The 24,416-nt window shown below is 37.7% G+C and overlaps 1 protein-coding gene across 2 annotated transcripts in view; it reads right to left on the reverse strand.

Moving 5' to 3' along the window:
* RFX7 (regulatory factor X7) overlaps positions 1-24,032 on the reverse strand; it is a 197,104-nt gene extending 173,072 nt beyond the window's left edge. The window contains exons 1-2 of one of the 2 annotated variants that reach the window (XM_057488833.1): positions 23,476-24,032; positions 23,159-23,321 (exon numbers count right to left, since the gene is read on the reverse strand). In XM_057488833.1, the coding sequence (XP_057344816.1) occupies positions 23,159-23,319 (161 nt within the window). In that variant the 5' untranslated portion in view covers positions 23,320-23,321; positions 23,476-24,032. Of the gene's footprint in view, positions 1-23,158; positions 23,325-23,475 lie in introns of both variants that reach the window. The other variant, XM_057488834.1, reaches the window with a different exon arrangement.
* Positions 24,033-24,416: the final 384 nt, after the last annotated feature.

Consider the following 24,416-nt stretch of genomic DNA (forward strand, 5'->3'; position numbering starts at 1 on the left):
GATCTATCCTTTGGGGTGAGTGGTGTGTTGAAGTCTCCTAGAATGAATGCATTGCAGTCTATATCCCCCTTTAGTTCTGTTAGTATTTGTTTCACATATGCTGGTGCTCCTGTGTTGGGTGCATATATATTTAGAATGGTTATATCCTCTTGTTTGACTGAGCCCTTTATCATTATGTAGTGTCCTTCTTTATCTCTTGTTACTTTCTTTGTTTTGAAGTCTATTTTGTCTGATATTAGTACTGCAACCCCTGCTTTCTTCTCACTGTTGTTTGCTTGAAATATGTTTTTCCATCCCTTGACTTTTAGTCTGTACATGTCTTTGGGTTTGAGGTGAGTTTCTTGTAAGCAGCATATAGATGGGTCTTGCTTTTTTATCCATTCTGTTACTCTGTGTCTTTTGATTGGTGCATTCAACCCATTAACATTTAGGGTGACTATTGAAAGATATGTACTTATTGCCATTGCAGGCTTTAAATTCGTGGCTACCAAAGGTTCAAGGTTAGCCTCTTTAGTATCTTACTGCCTAACTTAGCTCGCTTATTGAGCTGTTATATACACTGTCTGGAGATTCTTTTCTTCTCTCCCTTCTTGTTCCTCCTCCTCGATTCTTCATATGTTGGGTGTTTTGTGCTGTGCTCCTTCTAGGATTGCTCCCATCTAGAGCAGTCCCTGTAAGATGTTCTGTAGAGGTGGTTTGTGGAAAGCAAATTCCCTCAGCTTTTGTTTGTCTGGGAATTGTTTAATCCCACCGTCATATTTGAATGATAGTCGTGCTGGATACAGTATCCTTGGTTCAAGGCCCTTCTGTTTCATTGTATTAAATATATCATGCCATTCTCTTCTGGCCTGTAGGTTTTCTGTTGAGAAATCTGACGTTAGCCTGATGGGTTTCCCTTTATAGGTGACCTTTTTCTCTCTAGCTGCCTTTAACACTCTTTCCTTGTCCTTGATCTTTGCCATTTTAATTATTATGTGTCTTGGTGTTGCCCTTCTTGGATCCTTTCTGTTGGGGGTTCTGTGTATTTCCGTGGTCTGTTCGATTACTTCCTCCCCCAGTGTGGGGAAGTTTTCAGCAATTATTTCTTCTAAGATACTTTTCATCTCTTTTCCTCTCTCTTCTTCTTCTGGGACCCCTATAATACGGATATTGTTCCTTTTAGATTGGTCACACAGTTCTCTTAATATTGTTTCATTCCTGGAGATCCTTTTGTCTCTCTCTATGTCAGCTTCTATGCGTTCCTGTTCTCAGATTTCAATTCCATCAATGGCCTCTTGCATTCTATCCATTCTGCTTATAAACCCTTCCAGAGTTTGTTTCATTTCTGTGATCTCCTTTCTGGCATCTGTGATCTCCTTCCGGACTTCATCCCATTTCTCTTGCGTATTTCTCTGCATCTCTGTCAGCATGTTTATGATTCTTATTTTGAATTCTTTGTCAGGAAGACTGGTTAGGTCTGTCTCCTTCTCTGGTGTTGTCTCTGTGATCTTTGTCTGCCTGTAGCTTTGCCTTTTCATGGTGATAGGAATAGTCTGCAGAACTGGGACGAGTGACGGCTGGAAGGACTTCCTTTCTTGTTGGTTTGTGGCCCTCCTCTCCTGGGAGAACAGCGGCCTCTAGTGGCGTGTGCTGCGCAGCTGCGCGCAGACAGGGTTTCTGCTTCCTGCCCGGCTGCTGTGGAGTTAATCTCCGCTGTTGCTGTGGGCGTGGCCTGGCTCGGGCAGCTACTCCAAAATGGTGGAGTCGCGTTGGAGCAGGAGCTGCTGGGAGGCTATTTATTTCCGTAAGGGGCCTCCCTGCTCCCTGCAGCCCAGGGGTTAGGGTGCCCAGAGATCCCGGATTCCCTACCTCTGGATTAAGTGACCCGCCCTGCCCCTTTAAGACTTCCAAAAAGCACCCGCCAAAACAAAACAACGACCACAAAAAAAAAAAACAAGAAAAAAAATTTTTTTAATTAAAAAAAAAAAATTTTTTTTAATTAAAAAAAAAAAGTTGGTCGTTCGTTTTTCTTTATTCTGCGGTGCCAGCCTCAGGCCTCTGCTCACCGGTCTTTCTGCCCTGTTTCCCTAGTATTGGGGTCCCTGTCCCTTTAAGACTTCCAAAAAGCGCTCGCCAAATCAAAGCAGCAAAAAAGCAAAAAAAAAAAAAAAATGGTCGCGTGCTTTTCTTATGTCCTCTGTCGCCCAGCCTCCAGTGCCTGCTCACTGTTCCTGCTGCCCTGTTTTCCCAGTATCGAGGGCCCTGTACTCTGGCCCGGATGGCTGGGGCTGGGTGTTCGGCAGCCCTGGGCTCCGTCTCCCTCCCGCTCTGCCTGCTCTTCTCCCGCCGGGAGTTGGGGGGAGGGGTGCTCGGCTCCCCCGGGGCCGGGGCTTGTATCTTACCCCCTTCGCGAGCTGCTGGGTTCTCTCAGGTGTGGATGTGGTCTGGATATTGTCCTGTGTCCTCTGGTCTTTATTCTAGGAAGGGTTGTCTTTGTTATATTTTCATAGATATATGTTGTTTTGGGAGGAGATTTCCGCTGCTCTACTCACGCCGCCATCTTCCTCCCCTCCCCCCTATTTTTAGTTTTTTGAGGAACCTCCATACTACTTTCCACAATGGTTGAACTAATTTACATTCCCACCAGCAGTGTAGGAGGGTTTCCCTTTCTGTACAAGCTGGCCAACATTTGTTGTTGTTTGTCTTTTGGATGGTGGCCATCCTAACTGGTGTGAGGTGGTATCTCATTGTGGTTTTAATTTGCATTTCTCTGATGACTAGTGATGTGGAGCATCTTTTCATGTGTCTGTTGGCCATCTGTATTTCTTCTTTGGAGAACTGTCTGTTCAGATCCTGTGCCCATTTTTTAATTGGATTATTTGCTTTTTGTTTGTTGAGGTGTGTGAGCTCTTTACATATTTTGGATGTCAATCCCTTATCGGATATGTCATTTATGAATATATTCTCCCATACTGTAGGGTGTCTTTTTGATCTACTGATGGTGTCCTTTGCTGTTCAGAAGCTTTTCAGCTTGATATAGTCCCACTTGTTCATTTTTGCTTTTGTTTCCCTTGCCCGGGGAGATAGGTTCATGAAGAAGTTGCTCATGTTTATGTTCAAGAGATATTTGCCTATGTTCTTCCTAAGAGTTTTATGGTTTTATAACTTACATCCAGGTCTTTGATCCATTTCGAATTTACTTTTGTGAATGGGGTTAGACATGATCCAGTTTCATTCTCTTACATGTAGCTGTCCAGTTTTGCCAACACCAGCTGTGGAAGAGGCTGTCATTTCCCCATTGTATATCCATGGCTCCTTTATCATACATTAATTGACTGTATATGTTTAGGTTAATATTTGGACTCTCTTTTCTGTTCCACTGGTCTGTGGGTCTGTTCTTGTGCCAGTACCAAACTGTCTTGATTACTGTGGCTTTGTAGTAGAGCCTGAAGTTGGGAAGCGAGATCCTCCCTACTTTATTTCTCCTTCTCAGGATTGCTTTGGCTATTCAGGGTCTTTTGTGGTTCCATAGGAATTTTAGAACTATATGTTCCAGTTCGTTGAAGAATGTTGTTGGTAATTTGATAGGGACTTCACTGAATCTGTAGATTGCTTTAGGCAGGATGGTCATTTTGACAATATTAATTCTTCCTAGCCAAGAGCATGGGATGAATTTCCATTTGTTAGTGTACTCTTTAATTTCTCTTAAGAGTGTCTTGTTGTTTTCATGGTATAGATCTTTCACTTCCTTGGTTAGGTTTATTCCTAGGTATTTTATTGTTGTGACATAAAATTTTAACAAATTATGTAGGTAAGTTTTTTCTTTTATGATGGGGATAGGAAGGTGGGAGACAGAGAAAAAAGGTAAAAGGAGAGAGAGGAAGGATAAGAACAAGAGAGGACAAGACAATAGAATAAAAAGGAAATGGAGAAAAATATATATAAAGACAAAGTAGGAGTTTCTGAATTATCTGCTATCAACACCTTGTATTAACTCGAGCACCATAAGCAAATACTTCACTTCATATTTTACTGGAAACTATCTTGTCTTGTTTTAGACTAGATGATCCAAATTTTAAAAACACAAGTTTAAAGAAATAGATGTAATAGACCAATGCAGGTATTTGGGGGCCACAGAGAGTCTGCCTACAGTAATAACTAGAAGGAGGTGAGGAATTGGTGATTAACTGCGTTGAGACTTGCTGTTTAACACAACTGAAGAGTGACCATGACATAAACTGCCCACCAGTATTCAAGCGTGTACTCCTTATCATTGTAAGATCTCCTTATCATGATTATATGATACATAGAATGTTATATATAAATAGTTGTGCATATTATGAAACTCTCCAGAGAGGAAAAGCATTACAAAAAAAACTGCAGCTAAAGGTGGCACCCAACACATATGGATAGGAGTAAGAGTGGTAGACTATGAACCAAAGAACAAAAGGGAGCTTTCTTTCTGTTTGCAGGTTCCTCACATTGATTTTATATTAGAGAAACTTTTTGGAGTTCTCTGTGTTTTGTTTTTAGAAAACTCTAAAAATTCCCTAGGAGTAAGAAGTAGTAAAATAAAGTACAACTTTACTACTCTCCAAGAAAAAGTGATCAGAAATTCTTTTTTTTAAAGAACTGAGATACCATAAAAACATAAGTGTTTAGTGTATCTTGAATTCTCTGGAAATAGCCAAGAAAGAAATCACATCATCCCCAAATTGAGCCTTAAGGATCACAGCTAAGTGCACAGGTTGCCAATATGCCACACTTTCCTCATACGTTGTCTTCAACAAGAAGTCAAGCTACACTAGTCTGACATGTCATAATTTCCAGAGTTTTAAAATTAAAAAGTACAGCAGTGACACCACAAAACTGTTTTTTCCTCCTCATTTATGTTCCCAATGAAAAATTATGAAGAAATTTAACAAATCTCTAGTAAGAGCACTGAACACTTCTTTATAATAAAACATTGTATTATTAGATAGTACATAGCATATACCACTAAAATCGACCATACTTGGCTGGGGGAGGAAGGGAAAATATATGTGAGTCTCAGAAAAATGTTTCACACTGCAAGCTAAACCCCAACAAAATTATAAATACTAATTTGAATTCTTCTAAGATGATTTCTTCTTGATAGTGCTATCTGAATTAATATATTAAACACTTAAAAAAGGTCATGTATAAACAGGAACTTAAAATAAGCTATACTTTTATACTATTGAAAATGACATATCAAGAAAACCTAAGGTTTTTAACTGAAAAAAAAATTAGTTTGTTATTTTTAACTTCTACTACACTTAGTAACCTACAACCTTAACAGTACATGATGGGATGCACAGTAGAAAGTGGAAGAAATAATAGCAGGAAATACATACCAGACCCCTAAAGAAAGTCTGAAAGAAGCTTGGTGTGATTACTCAGTTAGCTGGTACATGTATGCATACATTCACTCATTCTGCACTTGAGCAAATCTCAGTAAGTGAGAGAAATAAAACTCCTGTCTTTACAGTACTGACAGATATACTAACAGAGGAAATTATAAAAGTATACAATTATTTTATTACAGTTGTAATGCATGGCAACAAGAATTAGAACCTAGGGGGAGTGATTAGCTTACCTTGAAGACTCAGCAAAGACTCCTTCCTATTACAGAACTGAGTTGAGCACTGAAGGATGAGTAGAAATTTACTGAAGGGGGGATTAGGGATGAGAGAGCATGTACCAGGCAAAAAGGGAGCAGGGGAAGGCAGGCAGGAACAAGGCCAGTAAGAGTTCCCAGAATGGTGTTCTAGTCTATTACATAACCACTATCTAAATGCAATTACTTAAACAAGAGTTTAAGACTTTAAAAAGAATAATTTACAAAATTCTATTGCAAGAGGAAACTAGTATAGTAGTAAGGCAACTGAATTGTTAGAATGATAATCATTTGCATGTACTTTGAAATAGCACCTATATTGTTAATATAGTTTCATTCTAGTTAAACTAATTGAATTATATGTAAAATGTTTTATAATCTAATTCTCACTTTTTATTAATTTGGTTAGGTCATTTATTCCAAATTGCTGATGCTTCATTATATTCCAAGACACAGATGTGAACACTTAGTCTCTTTGATGGCAAATCTTTCAAATTTTAGTAATAGCACCTATGATATGGTATTTAATATGCAAGTATGCCTCTCTAATAAAGAGCCTAACAATTTTTTTATTATCACAGCTCTATTTAAAGAAAATGGTAATAGTCATTGCTCATGATTACAAAAATACTCTTACTTAAAATTTTTGGAAAATCGGTAAAAGTATAAAGAAAATGAAACCACTCATAGCAACTGCAACACCATGAGACCACAACTTACTACTATATAGAAGTAGTACTTCATCTTTTACACACACACACCCCTAGTGTGTAAAATGTCTGTAATCCAGCACAGCTTGGTCCCCTGTTTTCTGTCCTTCTCTCTCTACAGACTCAACTTAAGACAGCAGCCTCGTGAGCCTTTCAAATCATCACTGCTCTGCTCAGAGGCTTCCACGGGCTCTATCTCACTCAGAAGGAAAGCCTAAGTCACAGTGCTTACTTGACCTGCAAGCCCCTAACAAATCTGCCCCGTTTACTTCTGACCTCACTGCTGCACTCCACTGCACTCACTATACTCCGGCCCCTTAGCCTCCTGGCTGCAGCCGTATCATGATCTTTGCATTTGCTGTTCCCTTTGGCTTGGTAATATTCCTTCTAAGTACCATCAAGGTTCCCTATGTCACAGTACAGCAGTACAGTAGAAATAATTATATAACTCTATAAACAGATGGTGTGTTAAAGTGAAGAAGTTCTTTGAATTTGTTATGATTTAAAATAAAGTCAACATTTCTCAAGTACTTACCATACATAAGACACGTGTCTCATTTAATCTTCACTACAGGCTTACAAGATATACTGATAAAGCAAACACTTCAAAAGGTTACGTGACCTGGGCGGCAAACCCAGGCAACTAGTTTCGGGATGTGTAATTATAATGTTTATAAGATTACTGTAGATTGCCCCCTTGTGATTCTGATTATTTTTCACTTTAAAACTGTTAAATACGTAAGATTTTTAAAAATAAAAGTTACTCTATTTTGTAAGTTTTTATAATTGGCAGAGAAATTTTCTAACCATCTTAAAGAGAAAATTAATTTAGGAAAATACAGTTACCTCACTGGTTCCAAGTATGTTACGGAAAAAGTGATCACTGATAATAGCTCTGTAATAATAAATTTCTACATAAAGTAGAAATGTCTGAAAATAATGTATGCCATAGGAAAACTCACACAAGTATTTGGTCAGTTTCGATGAGGCTCAAGGCAATACTAGATGATTAACTGTGTTTTAGCAGTAAGCATCTAAATAGAAGACAGTGTTTTAGCATCTTGAAGGTAGTAATGAAAGACTGGTCTACAGAGGATTAAGTCAAGGAAGGAACTGCAGAGAAGAATGGAGCAGCTCAAATTCATCTTTTGAGTTTCTAGAAACCCATATTCTACTGTTAAGTCTCACCAACATGTAAAACAAAACCTCTACCTCAAATGTTCCTACTGCCTTTGAACTTTAAGGATTATAATTTGATAAATAACCTTTTACTTCTAATTAACCCAACCAATACCATTCATGTTTCAAATGCTTTAAAAAAAATCAAAATATTTTAAAATTAGATCATGGTAATGATTGTACAACTTTGTAAATATATATACTAAAAATCATTGTATTAAGTGCTTAGAACAGGTGAATTTAATGTTATGTAAATTATTTCATTAAAGCTGTTTATGAAAAATCAGAATCTACATAAGAAACATTCAATTACTTGTAAAATTAATTCTAAATGGAAGAAATGGTTTATACACAAAACCGGACCCAAAATATGGTCATTTTCCCTTGAGCTCTTTGTAATTTAAGTACCTCATCATTTGCTTGCAACTTTTATAACAAGTTTTCAAATTCAGTGTTACAACACATTCATAAAGTATGTTACAAGTAATTGGTTACCAAAGTCTGTGAATGATATACTTGTAGAGTATACAAGTAGACAACTATAGTTGGATCTTGTGTTTTTAATTTATTCTGACAGTTGGATGTATTTAGAATATTCTCACTTAGTGTTACTGAAATAGATTAATATGTACCATATTTGTAACTATTTACTATTCACTGTTCTTTTTCTTTGTTTCAATTTTTTTAGTCTTCTATTTCTCTGGTTATTTGAACATTTTATATGACTATTTTCTCTACTATGTGAGCATATTAACTACACTTCCTTTTAAAATCATTTCAGCAGTTATCTTAGGGTTTGTGATACTTCTATCACTAACCCAAGTCCACTTTCAAATAACACTACACCACTTTAAAGTTAGTGCAAGTGTTTTTTAAAGTATATTCCCAATTCCCCCCTCCTTTCCCTTCTACATCGCTGTCATTCAGTTCACTTATCCATAAGCTATAATCACCAAATACATTATTTTGAACAAGCTATTACCTATTAGACCAATGTAAGAAAAATGAAAGATTTTACCTTTATTTATTCCTTCTCACTTTTCCTTTTTTTATGTAGATCTGAGTTTCTGACCTTTATCACTTTCCTTTTCTTTGGAGAACTTTTAACATTTTTTGCAAAGCAGGTCTACTACTAATTCCCTCAATTTTTGTTTGAGAAAGTTTTCATTTTTCTTTTACATCTGAAGGACAATTTTACTGGATACAGAATTCAAGGTTGGTGGTTTTCTTCTTTCAATGCTAAATATTTCAATACTCTCTTCTTGGTTGCTTGGTTTCTGAAGAGAAGTCTGATGTAATTGTTATCCTTGTTCCCTTATAGGTAAGACAGTTATTTGCCTCTGGCTTCTTTCAAGATTTTCTTTGTCTTTAATTTGCTACAGTTTAAATATGGCCTAGTGTAAAATTTTTTGTTATTTGTTCTGTTTGGTATTCTCTGAGCTTCCTGGATCTGTTTTGGTGTCTGTCATTAATTTTGGAAAACTCTCAGCTGTTACATTTTTATCTTCTGTTCCCTTCTTGTCCTTCTGGCATTCCAATTATACATATGTTATTTATACCTTTTTGTAATTGTCCAACAGTTCTTGAATATTCTGTTTCAAGAATATTCTGGTATCTTTTTACTCTTTTTTTCTCTTTGCATTTTAGTTTTAGAAGTTTCTATTAACGTATCTTTAGGCTCACCAATCTTTTAACATATCTTCATGCTCACCAGTTCTTTCCTTAGTCATGTTCAGTCTACTGATGGGTCCATCAAAGGCATTCTTCATTTCTGATGCAATATTTTTGATTTCCAGCATTTCCTTTACATTCTTCCTTAAGAGTTTCCATCTCTCTGTTTACGTTACTCCTCTGTTCTTGCATGCTGTCCACTTCTTCCATAAGAGTTCTTAGCATGTTAACCATAGTGCTTTTAAATTCAGTGTGATAATTTCAAACTCTGTCATATCTGACTGGTTCCAGTGCTTGCTTTACCTGTTCAGATTGTATTTTTTTTGCCTTTCAGCATGCCTTGTAATTTTCTGTTGAAAGCCAGGCATAATGTTGGATAAAAGGAACTGAGGTAAATAGACCTTTAGTGTGAGTTTTTGTTTATCTGGCTAGGAGTTAGGCTGTGTTTACTGTTTGCCATACCTGTGGTTTCTGAGACTAAAATTTTCTCTGTTGTTCTTGCCTTTAAATGTTTTTGTCTCTCATGTTGTCTTTGGGAGTCCCTGGACTCCTAAAATAAGGTGTGAGGCTTAGAGTTGTTTTACCTGTCATCCATTATGATACAGACACTCTACTGAGCTGTGATAAAGCAGGGAGGTGGGGCATTCTACCGTCTTATAATTAGGTCTCAGTCTTTTCGTAAGCCTGAGTTGGGTATTTCCCTCCCCCCACATGGAGGACCAGTGGGGACTGGAGTTGGGTACTTCCTTTCCCCCAGGTCAATTAGGCTTTGTTAAAGCTCTAATTGGTTAGGTTCTGGTGAAACAGTTTTCCGTGAGACAGGCCTTATTAAAGAGAACAGAGAGCAAGAGCACATTTCAAAATGGTTACTTTTCTCCTCCTTCTTGCCCCAACTCCATGCAGGAAGTAAAAGGAGATTTTTCTCTGGTCTTCACAGAAGAACGTGGCAGGGCTCCTAGAGATAAAACTCAAGAGTGTGTCCTCTATCCCAAACACTGGGCCTCCTAGGAGTTTTAACTCTCATGCTAGCCCACAGTGAGCCTCCTGCAATTCATCAATTAAAGTTTAAAGACCTCCAACCTATAGGGGCTTCAGCTGTGGGCCTCTATTCCTGGGTTTCTGCCACTGAAAGCTGTGATTCTCTGTATCAGCCTGTCTGTCTTCAGTTTTCCAGGCAACAGTTTGCCCTGTGTGGATAAAGTGAAGTTCACTATTGCCAGGATTCTCACCTGGCTCTGGTATATGTTGATACTGACTCTATATAAAGAACTCTGCCAGTGCTCTGTGCAACACAGTGACATGGTGGCATGGCTGCAAGGCTGCAGGAGAGCAGAGACGAGACTGGAGTGGTGGCAGCACTGAGGACAGGCACTGAGATAGCTGCGGGGATAGAGAGGCCCAGAGGCAGAGACTAGTTTGCTGCATGCAGATTTACTCTGAGTGTACAGGTTTCTAGTGATGACTTGCCACCATGGGAATAAAGTTGGATACAACCCTTTCATACTAAGAATGTTCCACTGTCATTCTTTGGTCTCATTGAATCTATAGTGGACTTGCCCAGAGCTGAAACTCATTGGCAAGACTCTCTGTGATCTCAACTCTCTGATGGATCTAAGAAAAATTGTTGATTTTCAGTTTGTTCAGCCTTTTTTCTTGTTGTGATGACAGAAGTGAGGTCTTCCAAGTTATGTGTCAGAGCAGAAACCAGAAGTCAAAATACCTTTATTGTTATCATTGGGAGCTGAGTTAGGATCATCAGGAATAGTGAGAGTTGAAATGAAACTCTCACTCATTTGCATTCTAGTATACTTTACACATAATCCTGGGTTAAACCAAAGGAGAACTGTTAAGATATTAAGCAGATGACTGTCATCCATTGTTTGTGAATAAAAGGGAATACAGACTGGGAACCATTAGCTATATTTTTGAGTAGTGTTCCCAGAACAGCAATGGGACACAGGAAGGAGTCCCCAAACTGGTGGCAAGGGCAAATCCTTTCAGCAGTCTAACAAATCCAGCCATTCATTTACATATTACCTATGGCTACTTTCCTGACACAGTGGCAGAGTAAAGTAGTTCCAACAGAGACCCTACATCCTACAAAGTCAAAAATACTTACTATCTGGCCCTTCTAAGTAATAGTTTGCTGACTCCTGGGTTATATATACATCCCATACTTTTTTGCATGTTATCACTGGTACTTGTGTGTGTGTGTGTGTGTGTGTGTGTGTATGTGCCCTTTTTTTACTCATTAATTGATCCATTAATTTATTTAATATACAATTACTAAGACTAAAGATTTCAGCTTAGTGGAAATCTTTTACAACATAGGGCAAATGTTGCAATAGCAGGATTATACTTAAATGCTATGAAAATTATTTTGAGAGCTATAAACTGTACCTGGGGTACTCAAGGATTAAGACTACTAAAAGTTTGTCACAGAGGGTTTTGGCTTACTATCTGTTTTTTTAGAAATATATCCACTATGCCAGTGGTTCTCAAAAACTTCAATATCTATCAGAATCACGAAAAGGTCACACCCTATTTCTATTATAGTAAATCTGAGATGGAGCCCCAAAATTTCTATTTCTAACAAATCCCAGGTGATGATAATATGACCACAATCTGAGTACTACCCTAATAAACCAAGGAGAATCATATAAATACAATTTTAAAGCTGAAAGACCTTTTTTAAAGATAATCTAGTTGCTGTACCTCTCTAAAAGATAATCAAACCAAAAAACAGCCTCTATATCAGGTTAAAAACAGGTGCAGCAGATCAGCCTCTCTTATGAATTTGAAACACTTTGGGCCCTCAGAATTGTTTTCCTGTTTCAGTCTTTCCCTCCTCACTTCCCAGATAAATCCTCCCTCAGTTACTGGCCCTAACTCACAGGTTTCCTTTGCTGTGTTCAGGCTTTGGCCATGACTTGACAAGTTACTTTAGCCTTGGGTCTTGGAGCCTAAAATAAGTAGGTCAAACTCTCCATCAGAACTAAACTTTCAGGAAGCTAACTCCAGTTCAATGTTAAAAAGTTCTTCAAAATTCCAAGTTTATCTCTTGGGAACTAGGGTGGGACACAGATAGCTGGTCAGTCCACAAAACCTTAACTAAATATCTCTGTATTTACTCATGAAAGGTTACTGAACTTTGTAGTAGTCATCTGCTCAATATTTTTAAGATAAGGGACAAGATGGCTCTCACTTGGGACATAGGCTATCTTTAAATCTAAATATATAGTAAAAGATATTTGACTAGTAGAAATGAAACTCTAAATATATTATTAATTCAGTTTTACCAATGCACTTTAGAAAAAAAATCAATTGCTGTAAGTCCTCTATTCTATAACATGCAGCGTGAATTTAATCACTTATTTGGGGAGAGAGTTAACCACATAAAATATATCAAATACAAAAACATTAAAATGCAGAAAAAACTTAGGTGCTACTAAGAATGTAGTAAACAAAAATGGTATTCACTAGTACCTACTGCTAGAGAAATAAACGCAAAAGGTATTGCCCCTGGCTTTAAAGAACCTGTTGCTTATTTAAAAAATATATGAGAAACATTAGGAGTGATTAAGTGCTTAATTGTACAGAACTCACTATACAATACGAGGTCAAGGCCAATATGGACTATAGTAGCTAAATAACATTTCATAGCACAGTGATTTGAGCTATGACTTCAAAAATGGTTAAAACATGAATAAGTAGGATTTGCAGATAGGGAAGTGTAGATTCCAGAAAAGATAAAGCAGCAATGAAAGCAGGACCACAGAACATAAGGCAGACACTGAATTGCCCACTGGGCTGAAGTAGAGTTGAATGCTTGTAAACAGCACGAAACAGGGTTGTATGAAGCAACACTATCCAAGTCTTTGAACCTGATGAAAATTTTTAGACATATGGTGGGCAAGGTGAAATTACTGTAGGTTTTAGAAGGGAACTACATGAAAAAGGATGTTCAGAAGATTTGTTTTGGTAGCAAGATACAGCATAGTTCAGTGGGGGAAAAGGCCTCGAGTTGGAGCACCAATGTAGATGCTATAATAATCTGTGAATGACACAGTACAGCACTGAACAGTGGTCCTGGCAAAGGAAGTACAAAGTCAGGGAGAAACTTAAGTGACACTGCAAACTTGGCAACTTGTTAAAATATTGCACATGGGGAGAAAACATCAAACATGTACCCAATATTGCAGGCCTGACAGAATGAAAGAATAGTGGTATCTGCTACCAAATGTAGTAGAACAATTGTAAATGAAAGCAAATTGAGGTAGCCAGGCACCATGATACAGAAGCAGGGTTACTGTATAAATGCCCAGTTTAAAGTGACAGTAGCTTCCTGTACTCTGGCAAATGAATGAGTAGATGTGGTTAGAGTGATCTGGTCAGCCCATCTATTTCTTGTTTTTAGCAAAGTGAAAAGAGAAGAAAAATGGATGGCTGAGAAATAAGCATCTGGACATTTACAATTCAGACCATCTGGAGGAGGGGAGCAGAAAAAAGAAAATGTTAATCAGAGGTAAGGTCTGTGAAAACAGGGAACTTGCATCCTTGCCCATGGAATTCACAATACTGGGTAGAGTAGCTGACACAAAGGCAGCTCTCAAAAAGGAACGAACAAGGATTTCCAAAGTGCAAAGGAATCACAATAACGATTAGAACAGTTAGGTATAATGAAAGATAAAGATTGAAAAAAAAAAGCTACTGAATTGGAAAGAAGAGCAGGAAGCCAGACTGCAAGAGTTAAAAAAGGAGAAGAACAGAGAGACTAGCAGGGTCAGGGTGGTTAAGCTGATGGACAGACAGCAGCTAAAAGGAAGAAGGGCAGCAGGGTAGACAAAGGGCATTATTTTACTTGTTTGGATATTTTTCCAAATTAAAAAGAATACTTGCTCCATTCAAGAAAATTTGGAGAATTAAGTAGGGTGTGAAATCATATACTGTTTCACCACCCAAGTGCAATGCAAACATAGTTAACACTTTTAAGATGTATGTTCAAACTTTTTCCACCAAAAATATGAGTGGAAAAATTTGTTGTATCCATACATACAACAAGATAATAACTGAGGGACTGGAGAAAAACAAAGGAATAAGGAAAACAGCAAAAACGGGTGAGATTAGCTAGAAGTAGTTACCTTACTTCTTAACCTTTTCTTAATGGTCAAAAAACCCCACAGTACTTTGTCTGTTTTATTTTTTGTTATTGAGAGTAAAGATTTTTGAATACTTGTTTATATTATTATACTTAAAAAATGAGCATTTACAGTACTTTTATAGATTTTATAATACTACTTTATTGCATTTACAGCATTTATAGAATAGCATTCCTATTTATTCACTTACCTAATGACTTTTTTTCTTATGACTATGAATGAGCTCTTTAGATCATTGAGAGATCAACTCTATTTTAGTGCAAAACCTTTTTCTCCAAGGTTGTCTGCTGCTTTACTGAAGTCATATGCATGTATAAAGTCACAGGAAGAGCAGCAGGTGGAAAAGAAGTTTGATGATGCTGACAGAAATAGAGTAATGTTTTAGAACAAATTCCCTAAATATAGGGAAAGAGGAATTCAAAGTGGAAAACAAACTGCTTCTGATAATGGAAAAGCACATATAGTGCCAAGATACAGAAACCAAAGTACAGGCAGAATGAGATACATAAGGGAACCCACAGCAAATATTCTAATCCTCTTTATGAAGTGTTTATCATTCACAGAGAGTCAATTTAGGGTACGCCGTCCTCCTCCAAGACTGCTATGGAAACAGTTCCTGGTCCTCTGCCCCAGTTCCCACTCACTCCATTCTTTTTCTTCTCTATTTTCACTTTATATTCTTTCTCCTACCTTTCGTCATTAAAATTTAGATGAAAGGCTTATGATTGGTGGAAATCTCACTCATGTAAGGCCAAGCGACTTTTGTCATAAGCTAATTTCCTCAAACTGCTCTCATTACTGACAAAACTTACCCTTATTAACAACTGAAACTAATTCCTGCTAGTGGGAATCAAGATTTCCCAGTAAGCACACTGTTAAGTATATTTGGATGAATAGCTGATCCCTTGATTTTTTAAATTGAGGCCATCATCCTGAATTTTGCCAATAAAAATATTACGTTCTCACTGAATCCCTCTTTCATCTAATTCTGTATTTGTTTATACTACTGATTACACCATCACTGCATTGAACAAAATTTGACTTTTCTTAAATTCAATTGATGCATACAACTACCACACACGGGTTGAATGTTTTAAAGGTAGAGACAGTGTCTTTTTACTTTTTAATCCTCTTATGCCTGTATGTGGTAGACATTAAATGTGTACTGAATTCAGTTTTCCTTGACCATCCGTAAATTCAGGATTAGTCTTTGACCTTCTCACTGCTTTGAAACTTGTGTGTACAGAATTTAAATTTGAACACTACTTGTTAATATCTTCTGCTTCAGAAAAAGATATCATGCATTTAATAATCTGACAGTTAAATTCTAGATCACAGATTGCTTATATGCATATGCAATAGATTTAATGACTGCAGTCAAAACCAGTAAAGTGATTCACTTACATTAACAAAATCAGCTTGTTTGAATACATTTCCCAGGCTCCCAGAAGCACCAACTTTACTCCAAGCAAGATGTCACTGAAGTGACACTCTTAACCAATTAAGTTTTTAAAATTTCATATATTCTGCAAAAACAATGAAAAGTTTCTGGCTACCCCAATAGTGAACAATATTCTATTGTCATATTGTTAAATAACTTACTATGAAGTGATTGTTTTGTTTCAGGTATATTCAGTCTTTCTGAATTCCTATGACCGTAACATACTAGAAAATGACACTTTCATTTAAATTCAGCAAAATTTCACTAAAATGGACTCAACTCAGGTAAGGGCAATCTAAATTACTGAAAAAAATTAATTTACACAACTGAGATCATTGTCTCCTGGGAGTTGGGATGTTTCATGAAAGTAGTGGCACATGAGTTGGATCTTAAAGTTAGACACTTCTTATCAGCAGAAAAAGAGACCAGCCAGGCAAAGACAGAGAAACAAGATAATGAAAGCGAAGAAAAAGAGTTAGGGAGAGTGCAAACTGCAGTGACCACTCAATACAATAATCCCCTGTTCTCATCTTGTAACTAGCCACTTGGAAGCACAGGTGATCAAAATAGAAAAGCCACAGAAAAATAAAAAGAATACAAGTAGAGAAAGAAAAACACAAACTTAAGTGCTCTTCATGCTTGGTTTGTATCTTAAAATTAGGCATCATAAATGGCACCACAGTCCTAGGGATTTGTTCCCTCCAAGGTAAGCAACAGTTCCGATACCTTACCTATAACAGAGGTCATATTTTAAAAACGACAGACTGCAGAAGAAGGGGAGGCAATTATAGGGCATCTGTACAGTCACTTCCTAGCCACATGCCTGGGCAGGCATCACTAATCAATCAGATTTAGCATGCAAATTGGAATCAATTTATTAACTCTGGATTCAGAATGAGTATAAAGCTACCAATCCTTTGCTATCCGAACACCTGCTATCCAGACTCAGACTATAAGTTGGTTCAGGTAATTTTTTTTTTTTTGAAATATGGGTATTTGAAGGAGATGGTATTTTACACCACAATAGACTCTTGCCTTTCCAAAATATCAAGACATAACAGATTAGTACCTGTCACTCTGACCTCTCATTCTCCAAATTTAGAAACCAAACAGACATTCATATAGCAAGGAATATCAATATGTTTTCGGTGTGTTCTAAGTAAGAGAACTATAAAACTTCACCCTCCACACAACTTTTTGCAATACATGCAGGAGCTACCTGACAGAGGTACTCTGCATAATTAACCAACCCTCATTGTTTCCTAATTTTTCTTATAAATAGGAGAACACAGTCCATGAAACAGAACAAAGTAAACATCTCAAGAAAGAAAAATTAAGTAATGTTTTAAAGTTTTTATTCATGTGATTAAGGTTAAGCATTAACTATCTTAATCTCACAGTTAGCAATCAAGTGCATTAAGGCTTCAGAGTTTATTGTTCCTTATTTACTATCCTCCCCAGGACAGGAAGATTCTTCCTTCTATTGGTGCCTGCTCCTCATCTTTAACCTGAACTCTTAGAACCCTTCAGAAAGCAGAAGAGAAAACAACTAAATACAGACAGGCTGGTGGAAAAGGAGGCACTGGATAAGAGTGGTTTAGTTTGTCAGCTATGTGGTACTCAGTAACCATCTTACTTCTCTCTTTATAAGGAATTCTCTGTCACGATTACACATTAAAATGATTAAATGCATTAAATTAAATTATGCATTAAAATTAGATGAAAAGTTGTGAAGCTTAACCCTACATTATATTATTCTTAAAAGAATACACCCCTTTTTTATCTATACAACCAAATTCACAATACAACACTCACTACTTCTCTATATTACATTATTACTACACGAGAAAGTTCCTATCTGCTTATTATATTGAGGTGCTTATAACTATCAAGCACCCCTCTATAAACAAAACAGAACTAGCACACAAGTAGCCCCCCCAGTTCAATCTCTCAACTAGCAACTAGTAAACTCCCCAACAACAGGGGTTATTGCATAGCCTTGCATAATCAACAACAGCTCTTAGAAAACTTCACATGTATACATGCTCAATAAATATTTGCAGACTGAATCTCACATAACAGAACTCTTGCACAAGGTAACATAAGTGAATAACACCTCCAGATAGTCCTCCTGGGCTAACATCCAAGGGAACGCTGACAAATCCTAATAATCCGTCCATTGAAAATGTGGGGCTGATTGCCTGTGATTAGTTAAATCTGTTAGTCTTTCACTGTGCTCATGTTATGCATTATTATTGCTGTCAATATTAACTTAGTAACAGGGTCATAGAAACTAAGCTAAAGGAACTTGCAAGGTCATCTAGCATAAACCTTTCATTTTATAGACAAGGGAACTAAGGTCTACTTTTCCCATAATCAACACTTTGGCACTTGTCACTTCTTTCCCTGGTACCCTAACCAAATAGAAGAGAAATTTTATTGCACATTTTTGCTTAGATTAGTATTACAAGTGAATGTGCATTCCTTAAATGCCAGTCCCTAGCACACTACTTTGTATATAGCAGGTAGTCAGGTGAGTTCTTACACTGTTCTTGCTTTAAACGTGCAAATTTGAGTAAATAACAATGCTCATTTTATTTTCATCTGTACAATTTTAATGTGCAACATTATTTTTCTAATATAAAAAGTGACTTCACATAAGTTTTTATTCAAAGGATATCTATCACAAGTAAGACTCTTCTGTCTTTTCCGCCACTGTGAAGCTCATTTCCCCCAATAATACCAAAAACTAATAGGGAGACAGAAACCAAATCAGTTCTGCACACATCATTCAAGACACCTCCCAATAGGGAGAATAAGTCAGTCAATTATTTATACATACACATATTTATTACCTACGCTAAACATTAGGCCAGAAAATCAAGGGGCTTAAAATTGCTTAACTAGTTTTTCTGGTCAATAGGAAAGACGATTTCATCAGTTTCATATTACAGAGGAAAGCAAGGAAACACCTTTCTGGAACAGTACTGAGATGCAACCATCATAGTTGGCCTTAATATAGACAAGCAAAAAAGCACCCTAAATCTCTGGTGTGCTTAGTATGGACGGCAGGTTGAACTCAGGGCAGGCAGCATGTGAACCAGCTAAACAAAAACGTTAAGAAGCCAGTTGATGTACTAGTCAATCTTTAATTTTAAAGCAAAATGAGATCATGAGCTTATCGTTAAAGCAAACTCTCAAGTTAAGAGCTGTATAGTAAATGTTTCCCACTGCAGTTGAAGGAACAAAATTACTTCTTAGTGCTGATAAATGGCCTGACCCACAACCAAGGGCAAAACTCAACTACTGAGTTCTAGGATTCACAACAGAAATCAGGACTAATATGGCACCATTACGTAAACCTTATGGATCACCATCTGTTGCTCACTATAACTAATAAGTAAAACAAAATTGCTCGATTTGTTTAAATTAGAATTTAGAAAATATCAAAATAGTCCATATATAATCTTATTTTGACTGTAACTATAATTCTAAGTCTAAATGTACCAGACTTAGACATCTATATGACTTACAGAATTGAATAAAGATGAGGAACTCTGGCCCCAGCACTGCTTCCAGGGCCTGACAATGAATTAGAAGACTCCTATAGCTTCCCTGTCATTCATCTGTTCCCATAAAGTGGGTAGAACAATGACACATCTTTTTAGGACTGTTTTAAGAAATAGGTAATGTCTTACTTGCAAATAGTTACATAAATAAGAATAATAACTGATGACAACAAATTATTTGAAGAATCCCTGAATTTGTTTGCTGAATAAATACAGTATTAGAACATTTTCTACAATAAAACATCAGGGTTTCTTTTAAATTTTTAGGTATCAGTTTGTTGTCTATCTTACAGCAAAATCGCAAATACGTTAATCACACCCACCCATGTAATGATTATTCTTAAACATAACTAATCACAAACAGAAGAGATCTCAAATGTAATTTTTCTATCCTATTTTCTCCACAATTTTATTCTATCAGGAATTCAAGTAAAACAGCTTTAAAAAGGAAAAGTACTCAGTAAAAATTTTTTTTTTTTTTTTGGTCTAACTCAATATAAATTCTTGTTCATTTGTTTAAACTATGAAGACACTGGGAGATAAGAAGAAAAACTTATATTGGTATTCTGTTTAGGTAACCAAAGAGGGGTGCAATGTAAGTTAAATTAGTTTGCAGTGAGGGTAGGTTGTGGCTTTGTTTTAGGTTGCCAGAACAAGTCTTCATTTAGAAAAAAGACATGGGTTACTAGTTTTCTTTATTTAATCGAAAGTTTATTTTAGAATTCTAGTGTTTAGAAAATATACATATGATTCTAACAGCATATTCAGTATTAAAACATACATCTGCAAATAATCTCAAGTGAATAATGGAAGTGATCTGGACCATCGTCTATGGAGTGGGACTGAGGGAGGTCAAACAAGCCTCAAGCTTGTCATCTTGGACTTAAGTTGAAGATATTCATTAATATTACACAAATATTACAAAACTATCAAGTTAGCAGTATCTTTATTTTCCAGAACTACCTTAAAAATACATTTCCAATCCTTAAGAATTACAGTTTCTGATCTCATTAAGTACCAGGATTTCAACTTTGAATATGTAATTTTTCAAGGGCTCATTTAATGCTTGAAATTACAATGGACATAGTTTTATCAAACAGCATTTTAGTTTAATAAAAAGAATAAATTATAAATTGAGGTAATAAATAACTCATTGTCCAGCTACAGGCCTACTTCACATACTATATTTATATTTGTAGAAAAGAAAGACAAGTACAGACTTGTTTGTGATCTGCAAGTACAATAATTTAGAAACTATGATCAACCTAAATGCAAAACCCATCTGATAATTTTTAAACATCACATTTGTTTTAGTAATGATACCAAAGATTGATAATGGAAGTAGTACAAAACAGATAATCTTTGAGAACATTATCAGGTGATAAAATAATTGATAAAAAGATAATGTTGCTTCAAAAATATGGAATGAAATATCTAAAGAATTGCAATCATCACTAAAAATGATTTTAATGTACTATATATACATATACTGTTTCTTAAGTGGAGATGGTAGTGAAGGAACTTGCACTTTTTAGTACCTTTATTTTATATAGTCACTTAATGAATAATATAAATCCATTCTTGTGCAGCAGGGGATATGAGACTACATATAAAATGTACCCAATAATGTTTACAAATCTACTAATGTTTAAATATTTTAAAGTTTTAATATTAATATAAAGAAACCATTTTTGCAAATAGAATTTCTAAAGTTGAAAAATAAACACTAGGAAGTGGGCCATTACAATTTTAAAATACATAAAACTATGCATTTGGGGATAAAGGTGTTTATTGTCCTTTATTTTTTCAGAGCAAGCAGCACAAACTGAATTCACTCTACTACAGATTAAGTTTTTCTCACATTAAAGTCAGCCCAGTTAAGTTGTAATGGATGTGTAAATATAAATTATCAATGGACAAATAATTAAATCACATGATTTACCAAAAAGAGCTCTCCACTATTATTAAACACTTCAGTCAGCTTCCTACACAGCTAATTTTATTTTAATAATAGAAAGACAAGGTTACTTTCCCCTACTGTTTTCATAATACATTAAAATATACATTACTAATCCAACTTTTTAAATCTGCCTTTCTTAAAAAATTTTAGTCCTTTTAACTTGGATGTCCTTTACCTTTATGTAAAAACCAAGGTGCAATTTTAATTCAATCTAATGGGGTGATTTCAGAGACACTAAGTTACAGGAGTCAATAGGTGAAAAAACCACTCTGATTTCCAGAAACATTGATGGTAAGCAGGAGATTAACCACCTTTTCCTTTAAATTACTGCTTTAAAAAGGGGTTGAGTATATCCATCAAAGAATAAAACCTCTCCCTCTCTCTCTCTCTCTCTCTCTCTCTCTCTCTCTCTCTCTCTCTCTCTCTCTCTCTCTCTCTCACACACACACACACACACACACGACAATCCTATTTATCTGACCTAGCAAGTTGCTACATGATTGTCAAAACCAAAATATTCTTTTAAAATATTTAAACTTCATTTTAAAATTAAAACTGAAAGATACTCAACCGCCAACTATTCTGTAGTATGAAACTATTAAAACCTGCCCTGACCTACTTCATATCAGCATCATGACAACATGGATGTATGCCAAGAAAATAATGAAAATTACTATATAACAAATCTTAATTTTGTATTTAAAAAGTGTCACTGTTCTTAAATGTGTAAATATTGTACTGCAAAGCCAGTTGTTCTATGATGCATTTATTTTTAAATTGCAATATAAAGGTAAGGAGTTCTGATATTTCAGTAGTCATATTCAATAATAGACATGCAAGATTTCATTTTTAGAATCATAGTTTTTTTAAACCACATTTAACACTGTTTTTAAACTTCTATTTAAAGTAGTCTCTTAGACCAAATTCCAAATATTGCTTTCCATTTTTAAAATAGCACTGTTTTTTAAAAACTTGTCAGTTGATGACCAATCCTACAAAAATAATTCAAGTTCATGCTCAAAAAGAATATGTGCAATAGCTCTACCAGAAGATAGAATTAACTCACAGTATTTAATTATTAAAAGACTGCCACCAATCTTTTCAGAGTTTAATGTAATGCTGAAATACTGGAAATTCTCATACAAGAAAGTACAGAAATAGCAAAGGATATTTCATCTATGGTTTCTTTAAAAAGACACATGAAATAGCAAGGCATTTATTTTGAAGACATCTTCTTAAATTAAAAAATCATTTTATAGTGTAAACTACCTCCTTAAAATATCATACTAAAGAGGCACTTTCTTCACAATCAATACAAAGAATAAACTCCCTGGAAGGGAAATTTAATCTCAGGATAAAGAATGAAAAAACATCCAGATACAGCAGCTAGACCAAATGAAAGGAAGACACACATTCGGTTTTGTGCTGCATATTAATATTCTTATGCACAGTGTCTGGAGAAAATTCACAATACACTTCTTCCTCCCTGTATGACTGCAAAAAGGAGTAAACACATTTCACATTCCTCAGTCCCACATTCATGCTACCATCATGCAAAATGACAGTTTCGACCCGTATTCCTCTTACATATAAGTATAAAACACAAATAACCTGTTTATCTGCACTCACAATTGAGGAGGGGTATACAAACATTTTTTGGCTATGGAGTCCAGAGGCTGATGTAAAGTCCCCACACGTCCAGAGGTCCCATAAATATGCACAGGACTCTGGATACCCACATTCAATGAATGCATCAGCCTCCTTCTCCGCTCCCCAGCCCGCCGCCCCCTACCCCCTTTGCAGCAGAAATGTGCCTGGGCTTTTTTACCCCAGCGATGGAGGATTCTCTTACCAGATAGAGTTCTTGATCTTGTGTTGCAGCGCGCTGGCCTCTGTCCCTGGCAGCCCAGGCACAAGGGCTGGCAGAGCCACCCCCGAGTTGGGGGCGCTGGGGGGAAGCTGCTGATGGGCATCAGGCTGCTGTGGTGGCGGCTGTTGTTGTTCCTCTGCCATCGCTGCTGGAGGGGTGGGAGGGAGGGAGGGAAGATGGGGGCGCAGGGAAGGGTGAGGGGAGAGACCGGGAGGGGAGGACCAAGGGGGAGAGGAGGAGGGGAGAGGGTAAGAGGAGGAGGAGGAGGAGGAAGGAAGCTGGATAAACTAGGCCTTTACCCCAGAGCTCGAGTGAGAAGCTTTCGCCCGCCGCCTGGGGGACATCGCCGGGGAGACCGAGCGGCTCGTCACGGCGGGGGCGCTTCACCGCGGCAGAGGCATGGCGGCGCCCCTCAGCCCCCCGCCGCCGCCGCCTCCTTCCGTCAGCGGCCGGGGCTAGGGGGTGAGGAGGGAACGAAAGAAGACCAGGCGTGGGGGGGCAGGTGTCCCCCAGATCCAAGGAGAACGAACGGTCGCTCAGGGACTTCGCGGCCCGGCCTTCCTTTCTTGTCCCCCGGGCTTTCTACGCCGGGGGCCCACGCTGCTGCAGCCCCAGGCTCCGCTCCACGCCACTCCCCACGCCGCCGCCGCCGCCGCCGCCGCCGCCGCCGCCGCCGCCGCCGCGCACTCCCGGCCCCGCCGCCACCGCTGCCGCCGCTGCTCCGCCAGCCCCAGAGGCAACCCAGTACGCGCAGCCGCACTGCGGCCCGGCGCAGACGGCAAAACACCTACCGCTCGGCGGGGTAGGGGGGGCGGGGGGCGTGGACCAGCGTGTGCGGGTTACGGGCGCGGGCGCGGGGGGCCGGGAGGGGGGCGCCCGGGGGCGCAGGGCGGGCGCGGGCCGCAGGGCCTGGAGCGGGGCTGGCCGGGCTGGTGGAGGAGAGCAGGAAAACGTGGGGGAGGTGCTGGCGAGAGAACGACAACTTGCGTGAGGAGGAGGAGGAGGAGGAGAAACCAAATTTAATATTTGGAATGGAAATCGTATTTTTTTCTTTTTGCATCTTCAAAGCAAGTGAAGTGAAATTAATCAGCAGTATCCCCTCATCCCTCGACGTGTGAGGATTACGTTCTCCCTGGGTAAGTGAAGAGAACTGAAGCAGGTAAGAGGATAAGCTGACTTTTCCGAAGCCCCCAAAGAGGAACACCCGTTGGAATTAACCACCCTTTAGGTAATTCAGTCT

This window comes from Manis pentadactyla, chromosome 11 (assembly GCF_030020395.1).
Source record: "Manis pentadactyla isolate mManPen7 chromosome 11, mManPen7.hap1, whole genome shotgun sequence".
Lineage (NCBI taxonomy): Eukaryota > Metazoa > Chordata > Mammalia > Pholidota > Manidae > Manis > Manis pentadactyla.